This window comes from Phoxinus phoxinus (genome assembly GCF_949152265.1).
Source record: "Phoxinus phoxinus genome assembly, chromosome: 6".
Taxonomy (NCBI): domain Eukaryota; kingdom Metazoa; phylum Chordata; class Actinopteri; order Cypriniformes; family Leuciscidae; genus Phoxinus; species Phoxinus phoxinus.
The window spans coordinates 42,183,280-42,192,501 of record NC_136881.1 but is presented as its reverse complement, the minus strand read 5'-3'; the positions used below and the strand labels follow the sequence as shown (position 1 = coordinate 42,192,501).

Below are 9,222 nucleotides of genomic sequence, written 5' to 3'. Positions count from 1 at the left end.
TGCTACATACAGGAGTGTGTGTGTCTCTGTGCAGTGTTTCACATCACCTGTGGAGGGCGCGATGTACAGCTCCTCACGGACTGAGGAGGGTTTCCTGAAGAATGGACTTCACGCACAGCTGCACTACTTCCTGAACTTTAGCCAGCTCCTTTGTTTCCTGTCTGCCATTATTGGACAAACTGATTAATCCAGGTGCGCCTGACCAACAACAATAATCAGACACACCTGGATCAATCAGTTTGTCCAATAATGGCAGACAGGAAACAAAGGAGCTGGCTAAAGTTCAGGAAGTAGTGCAGCTGTGCATAAAGCCCATTGGGCGACTTTTAAACTGGTGCCACGGGTTGAAGGTTTGACATTGTATAAATTATATTTGACTGAAATCCTTGTATTTAAATATTTTACCAACAATAAAACCGTTATATAAGAGTGACTGTAAATATCTATTTCAGATATGGTAGTGTCATATTTTGAGTTCTGATGTTTGGATTAGGGTCATTGGGTTAGTGTTGTTACTAGAAACAAAATTAGATGGAGAGGAGAAGAGGATAAACAGGGGAAAAAGAAGGGAATTTACATTTTTATTCGCTTTAACTGTAGATGAGGTGTAGCCTACTAATTACAAACAAAAAAAATTAAGCTCTTGAAACTTTTTTTCATATATTTTTGTTGTTAGCAACACATCTTTTTTTTAGTAACACTAGAGTTTAACTTACTTACGTTTGTTGAGATGTTTTGTGGATGTGTTGCTGTTACGTAGATCAGTTCTGTCCCGCTGTCGTGTTGCTTCAGGAGACTTTATATTGGCATAAATATCACTATCACTAATCAATATCGCTGTATCTGCTCTTGAGTCTACGGCAGCCCGATGAACCGTTCATATGAAAGTTATGGCACACAGATAGAGAACGGTCTGAACAATAACCACATGTGAAATCTCTTACTCAAACCCTTCAGTGCCACTGTCTTCTCAAAGTTGTGCTTATGTTTATGCTAATAGCATTGAGATATAAAGGCTAGAAACAAAATTCTGTCATGAAAAATTTTCTGCCATTTTTAATTTTCTGAAACCCTTTTTCTTTTAAGTCATATTTGTGGCCATTTTATGGCTTTATTGGACAGGAAAGTATAGATCAGACAAGACATCATGGGGCGGAGAGAGAGGAACGAGATCGGAAAAGGATATCGGCTCCGACAATCCTACTCGTTCTTAACTTGTTGGAAACAGTTGCTCCAATTTTTAAAGTCAACTAGCCTAGATCGTCTTCAGACCGCGCTGGCAAAAAGTTATTCAAAACTTTTGACATGCAGGCCAGACCGTACTTGTATGACGCTTCAATAAATCTGATGGCGAGTTTGCCAAAGTGGATGTGAGGCTGTGTCTCTGCAACACTTTGGAATATTAAGACAACATTTGGCACACTTAATAGCCATCATAACCTCAGGGTACGTGAGGAGTTTCGGCACAGCGCCACCTAGTGTTGCCAAATAATGAAACATTTATATTTGTGCCTATAACTTCAGAATAGTTTGACCAAAAATCATAAAACTGATCTCTTTACATTCACTGTGTGGCATATCGAGTTGAATGAAACCCAATGTTCTCATGTCGACCATTTAGAATTTTGTAGAAATATGCTGTATTTTATGAAAGCAACAGCATATGGTTATGAAATGTAATACGTGTCATTAGCACAAGAGGAGCCTAAGAAGATTGGGATTATAACCACCTAGTGGTCAAAAAATGATCAAATTTACAAATATGCTTATAATCTTTGTGAATTTAGTTTGATGCTATAAATCTTACCTCTTTGTGTTCTTTGGGTCTTACAGAATCTAACGATAAACAGTTTTACAACACAAGACAATTAGCCTTTTTTCTGCACACCATTTTAAGCATTGCAAACTCCTGCTAACAAAATTTCACACAGATCATCTTAAAATTATGCAGGTAAAAAAAGTTATTAAAAACTTTTTAATATCGATCTTAAACCGATTTCAAATAACTCATTGTCACAGGTGATATAAAAGAGACACATATAGTGGTTTACATATAGCTACTAAATTTCACTGCTTGTACGTTTAAAAAAAAAAAAAACTATTTTATTAAACTGTAGAAGACGTGGTCTAATTACAAATAACACTGAATTTAATACATTTTTTCATTCTTTCCCTAATTGTAATTGTTAGTAACTTTCCTTGTGAGTTACATACAGAAGAATACTGATAAAAATTTGTTTTGTACAGAAAAGTGTGTCAAAATTTTTATATTTTACCAAATTCTGACAGTCTTTTTCATTTATGGTTGATCACTGAATATATCGGACCCTCGTTTGTTGAGATGTTTTGTGGATGTGTTGCTGTTACGTAGATCAGTTCTGTCCCGCTGTCCTGTGTTGCTTCAGGAGACTTTAGTTTGGCATAATAATCACCGGCTGTATCTGTCACCTGATTGGTCGAGTGGGTGTGACTGGGGTTTGAATCAGGCTGCTGATTGGTTGCTGTGGCGTAAACAGTAGAGACTTTTGGGGGGGTGTTGAGGTGTGACGTCTGATTGGATGAAGATGCAGGCGTCTGATTGGATGACGATGTTACCATGGCGACATCTGTGCTTGTAATCTCTTCATATATGTGGTCAGTCTGAAAAACAACACATACATCAATAATTTAATAGTTTACATGGATTAAACACTGTTGGTCAATAAACAATCATTTAACATGTTTGTCTGATCTTCTACAGGTAAAGATTTGAACACTCACCTCTGTATTGTGCTGCACATTTTGCTGAAATAAAGCTGTTTAAAACCAGACAAAAGTCAATTCACACACACAAAAAAAAATATAATAATAATAATAATACTCACAACCAAACTGTTACCTGTCCCAGATTGCCTCTTCCTCTTCTTCAGGATGATGAAGGATCCAGAACACAGAGTCAGAACCAGCAGAACCGAACCCAGACCGCCAGCAACAGAAGCCAGATCTGAACCCAACACTAAACACATGATATTTACATGATGACACACTGATTCTGATTATACTGGACAATCAACAACAGATATTAATCATTTTGATTATTGTACTATTAAAGATATTGTAATATTGTAAATATACAGTGGTTAGTGTAACTGAAGTGAAACTGCAATGGTGAACCTCAACTCTTCAGAAGGAAACGCTTCTCTTTACGGTTGATGTCAAACCAAATTAACCACAATAAATCTGATATGTGCATCATTCATATTTATACAGTAGATAAAATGTGTCTCAACAAATAAATAAGCAAAATTTCAAATTTCATTTTCAATTAAAAAAATTCTCAAAGCAATTTTCTTCCAAAGAGTGATCATGTGATCAGAGAGTTGCATTATGGGTAGTGTAGTTTGTGTGCTTACTAGTGTGTGTCTGATAGAGTTGAACTGTAGTATTTCCTGTTGTTGTTCTTGTTGTTTCAGTTTCTGTGTGACGAGTCGCTGACAGAGAGAAACACAGTGACTGTGAATGTGCCGCTCATGCAGTGATATAATAACACATAATAATAATAATCATGCAGTGATATAATAACACATAATAATAATAATCATGCAGTGATATAATAACACATAATAATAATAATCATGCAGTGATATAATAACACATAATAATAATAGACAAACACACATAACACTGTTTGCTATTGCTGCATATGAACACATGTTGTGTTTTCTGTTCACATCACTGAACACTGATAATCACATTATATTAGTGTTCATTTAGAAGACACTTTATCATCTGAACAGATACAGAGTCACTGTGGATAAAACACTCAAACATGTAAAGCTGGACTCATGTTATTAATGTCATAATCAGATGATTTTACACAGAAACTGCAGAACAAAGAAAACACACTGTCTGTAAAATGACGCGTCAAACATTCAGTTGTTGTACAAGATTGATTCATGTGTTGAGGAACATCACAACCTCTAAATGTTCATTGGTTTCCAAGTGTGTGTAAAATATGAAACATGTAAATACAGGAATTGCATCATGATCATGAATGCAGGACTATAATTGTGTGTGTGTGTGTGTGTGTGTGTGTGTGTGTACCTGTGCTGGTGTGTTCAGTGCTGCTGTTTGTATATGGACTAATGCTGGATGTTGAGATCTGGACACGTGTTGTTATCACTGGAGCTGAGAAATGAAGAAGAGACGTCAAGCCGTAAATAAAATATATTCATAAAACAATAAACATGAATGATGAAGCAGATTGGATATAATCAAAAAAATTTTTTGAATGAAGTTATGTTCTGACAAGTTATGTTAACACAACTTCACATTAACAGTATTTTCATCAACACACATGTGAGTGCAGATGTCAGCGGGTGCAGTGTGTGTGTGTGTGTGTGTGTGTGTGTGTGTGTGTGTGTGTGTACCTGTGCTGGTGTGTTCAGTGCTGCTGTTTGTATACGGACTAATGCTGGATGTTGAGATCTGGACACGTGTTGTTATCACTGGAGCTGAGAAATGAAGAAGAGACGTCAAGCCGTAACAAATATATATTTAGAGTAGATAGCTTTTGTATTGTCATAAATTTTTTAGTGCACATATGAACAAAATTCCACTCCACTGGCTCATGAAATAAAAAAATATAATAAAAAAATGCAACAACGTGCATTCAAATATAACACTAAAAAGAGTTTGACAGCAGCATATAAAGAATGATGTTGCACATGGTAATTGGCGGCATGTAAATCCAATTGTTTGCCCTTGTTAAGTGGTGGCATATAAATAGTTATTCCACAATATAAATAAATACTATAATTGCAATAACCCAGTCCAGTTCACATGAGGCTCACAGCAGAGGATTCGGTGTGATATAGTGTTTTTTTTTAGTTCAGGAATCTGATAGTTTGTGGGGAAAAGCTGTTGCATAATCTGGCTGTTCTGCCCTGAATGCTGCCAGAGGGCCGCAGAGAGGACAGTCCATGATGAGGATGTGTGGGGACTTGTGTAATGGTTTTGGCCGGGTCAGACAGCGTTTGAGTGCAGTGAAGAGCCGATGATCTTTTCCACTGTCCTCATCCCTCTCCGTACAGACTTCCAGTCTGAGGTTTGCAGTCCCCGACCCAGACAGAGATGGCGCTGGACAGTGAGTTCTCTATAGTGCCTCTGTAGAAAGTACTGAGGATGGGGGGGGGGGGGGGGGAGCTGTGCTCTTCTCATCCAGCGCAACAAGTATAGACGCTGATGAGCTCGCTTCACAAGAGAGGCAGTGTTGAGGGTTCATGTCAAACTATCGGGGATCTGCACCCCCAGGAACGTGGTGCTGTTGACTACTTCCACCGCCGTGTCGTTGATGAGGAGTGGTGTGCGACTTTCTCCTGAAGTCAACAATGATCTCCTTCGTTTTGTCGACATTCAGGAGCAGGTTGTTTGTGTTACACCAGTCCACCGGCTGTGTCTCCTCCTTCCCTGTAGGCCTGTTCACTGTCTCCCTGGATGAGGCCCACCACTGTGGTATCATCCACATACTTCGCAACATGGTGTTTTCTTAACAAAGTTCAGGAGGTACATAAATGATCTATCCAACCATCACGTCATTTTAATCATCAGATTATCCCAATAATCATATCATTCTAACTAAGGCCCAGGGGTTCCAGTTTGCTTACCAGATTCTGGGGGATGATCTTGTTGAATGCCAAGCTAAAGTCCACAAACAGCATTCGCACATGAATGTTCTCCTCCAGAGGGTCAGGCTACGATGGAGTACAGAGGAAATGGCGTCCTCTGAGGAGCGATTGGGGCCGTAAGCAAACGCGTTCAGCATGGGTTAGCCTTTAGCTTAGCTGTTAACTCTCCCCGACTGTCGTGCTTCTGTTTCCTCTGGAGCGGTCGGGACTTGTGGGAGACTCCGCCGGTTCATAGGCCGCTGGGTCAAGCTGGCGTTGCAGTCCGAGGCTACGCAGAGTGTCCAGAGTATTCGCGTCTACAGTCCCTAAACTGATAACTTTACGCAATTCTAGCATGAAATAATGATCATAATTAGTTTAGTGCTGCTACGCTGCACATAATCTGCTGAACTCTATTGTCTAATTGGGTTATTTTCTGTTAAATGTCCGGTGCTATCGGACCCAGTGCAGCCGCAGCCGAGCGGGGCGCCGCCATTTTGTCATCCAATATTCATAAAACAATAAACATGAATGATGAAGCACATTGAATATTAAATAATACAAAAAAGTTATGTAACATAACCATATTTTCATGAAAACACATGTCTGCAGATGTCTGAGTGAGTGTGTGTGTGTGTGTGTGTGTGTGTGTGTGTGTGTGTGTGTGTGTGTGTGTGTGTGTGTGTGTGTGTGTGCGTGTATGTGTGTGTGTGTGTGTGTGTGTGTGTGTGTGTGTGTGTGTGTGTGTGTGTGTGTGTGTGTGTGTGTGTACCTGTGCTGGTGTGTTCAGTGCTGCTGTTTGTATACGGACTAATGCTGGATGTTGAGATCTGGACACGTGTTGTTATCACTGGAGCTGAGAAATGAAGAAGAGACGTCAAGCTATTCAAATTAAACAAATATATTAAATACACAATCATTAACTACAGCATGAAGCATAAACATGAATGATGAGGCAGAATGTTGTTCAGTATTGAATATATGCACCTCTGATCACAATAAGCTCCACTTGTTTGTAGTTTTTATTTTCAGCTCCAGCTCCACAGGCGTACGGTCCAGCATCTTCTATCTTCAGGTCACTGATGGTCACTGTAAATGATCTGGTCTGACGATTATCCTGCAGTGAGAATCTGCCACTGACCTTTTTTCCAGCAGATTGTAGTATAAGGACTCTCTTTCTGAAAGGTCCTCTGTAGAAGAATTTGCGAAATTCTTTATATCTTTCTGGATAAGAGCACGTAATGATCACTCGTTCTCCTTCTGTTCCTCTCACTGTAATGTCCTCAGATAGTGAACTGCTCACTGCACACACACACACACACACACACACACACACACACACACACACACACACACACACAGCTTTACTCATGTACACTGATAGCATACATCATAATATTAGATAATAAACACTTTTAGTAGAGATCTTCAGCTCTTACCCGTTAGCAGAAACACACACACACACACACACACACGCGCACACACACACACACACAGGTCTTCAGCTCTTACCCGTCAGCAGAAACACACACACACGCACACACACACACACACACACACACACACACACACACACACACACACACACAGGTCTTCAGCTCTTACCCGTCAGCAGAAACACACACACACACACACACACACACACACACACACACACACACAGGTCTTCAGCTCTTACCCGTCAGCAGAAACACACACACTATCAGTGTAAACTTCATTTCTTCATCAGTTCAGTAAATCTGAAACTCTCAGTAGTTCCTCACAGACTCTCTGAAACTCAAACAGCAATAATACTGATCATCTATCGGCGGAGAGGAAAATAATACGCGTGTTGCTCATCTCTTATGATGAGAGTCATACTGTGCACTGACTGTGTGTCTGTGTCTCCATGTGGTGTTAGTGTGAAAACGCCCCTCAGTTTTGACCAGGAAATTTGCAGAATTCACGAATAACAACTCGTGTCCTGTCCTCTCAGTTTCTGTTCTGTCTTTAATATGTCGGAGTGCTTTCTGTTGCCCTTTTGATACTACTCTTTTTTTTTTTTTTTTTTTTTTGATGCAGTGAGATCCAGTCAGACGGAGAAGTGATGAATCAAAAATGCATAATAAAATAAATAAAACCATGAATGGTAAATTCATTTTTGTAAGCAATTATCAGATTTTAATAGAGTAACAAAGAAACATTAAACAAGTCCTTAACCAAATATCTGTGAGTAAAACAATCTTGCTAGGAGAGCAACATACCAAAGTTCAGATCAGATCAGGGAGAGTATTTTAATCATGGCAAAAATATATTTGCTAAGAATCATCTCTGGCCTCTTGGTTTTATATTCTGCAAGCGTAGATAAACGTTGTGGTTTTCACACTATAGAAGCGGCGAGAGCCAAATAAGTATCTTCATCATGTCTGGACTTTCTGCTAAACTCAACAGTTAATATTAAACCGGATACCAGACTTTGCAGAAGAACATGTCTCACTTTTAGAGAAGTGACAGCAGATCTTAGACATGTTGTCAAAGCGGAGGTCTGGTTTTAATAGGATATATGAGTATATTAAAGATACAATAGACAAATATATAATTCATAAATTAATTAATGCAAGAATAATATATTTGAAAGGATTAATCCTGCAAAATAACCATAAAAGAATAATCATAATAGTCACAAGCATATCTTTTTTTTTCTTTTTCTTATACACCAATTTCAAAACATGTTAATTACATGTAAACACTTATGGAAAAAAGTGAAACATTTAAAGGAAACAATCCTTGCCAAACTCGGATTGTAAAAGACAAATGTAAAAGCATGGAGGTGAATAAGAAATGCTTAGGGTTATTTTCTGTGGTAATCGACTGCATGGGAAAAACACTGTCGTTTACAGAGACTATAAATAATACAGAACGTTTCTTGAACATCGCGATCACTGTTTCTCCATCATATAATCTCTGGGAGAAGAGTTGCATTGTGGGACATGTAGTGTGTTTAGCTGAAGCCTCAAAGCTCTTCCTGTGGCTGTAGTTTCACTTCCTGCTTGCCCATAATGCCATAGATATACATAATAAAGGCTAGCTGTCTCGTCCGCACTGCTGGCCAATGGAGGTCGACGTCCGCACCTGGTGGCCATCTTGTCACAGTCAGCTCGCTCGTAACATTGTGTTTTAATGGTGCATGTACTTTTTAAATAACCATAACTTGCTCAATTTTCTACCGATTTTCAAACGGGTTGGTTTGTTATAAACGTCAGAGATGTAGTTATGACACTGTATACTTATGAATAATTATAATATTATATATTTCAACAAGGGCTGTCAAAAGATTAATCGTGATTAATAGCATCCAAATTAAAATTTTGTGTTTACATAATATATGTGTGTGTGCTGTGTATAATTATTATGTATAAATACACACACATTCGTATATGTATATATTTAAGAAATATTTTCATTTATATACTGTATATATATTTATCTAATTTATATAATATATAAATATTTTTTATATAAATATAACCATTTTTTTCTTAAATATATACATGATTGTGTGTATTTTATATATAAATAATTATACACAGTACACACA

General features: G+C 38.3%; 2 protein-coding genes across 2 annotated transcripts in view; both read right to left on the bottom strand.

Annotated features, from left to right (window-relative positions):
- Positions 1-9,222, bottom strand: part of LOC306999707 (uncharacterized protein) — a 55,834-nt gene that overhangs the window by 11,984 nt on the left and 34,628 nt on the right. The window lies entirely within an intron of this gene.
- On the bottom strand, positions 1,948-7,549 carry LOC306999703 (uncharacterized protein). Its single transcript, XM_079614591.1, has 9 exons — positions 7,324-7,549; positions 6,633-6,947; positions 6,418-6,501; positions 4,410-4,493; positions 4,084-4,167; positions 3,393-3,470; positions 2,879-2,995; positions 2,761-2,795; positions 1,948-2,640 (listed from the first exon to the last, which is right to left on the bottom strand). The coding sequence occupies exons 1-9, from the start codon at positions 7,361-7,363 to the stop codon at positions 2,296-2,298; spliced, it is 1,182 nt and encodes a 393-aa protein (XP_079470717.1). The 5' UTR covers positions 7,364-7,549; the 3' UTR covers positions 1,948-2,295.

Excerpts from the sequence above, each read along its gene's own strand:
- LOC306999703 (XM_079614591.1), bottom strand. The coding sequence starts at position 7,363 with ATGAAGTTTACACTGATAGTGTGTGTGTTTCTGCTGACGG. Across the intron at positions 2,996-3,392 it reads ACTCTATCAGACACACACTA|TGTTGGGTTCAGATCTGGCT; the intron begins GTAAGCACACAA and ends TCATGTGTTTAG. Across the intron at positions 2,796-2,878 it reads GAAGAGGCAATCTGGGACAG|CTTTATTTCAGCAAAATGTG; the intron begins GTAACAGTTTGG and ends GGTTTTAAACAG.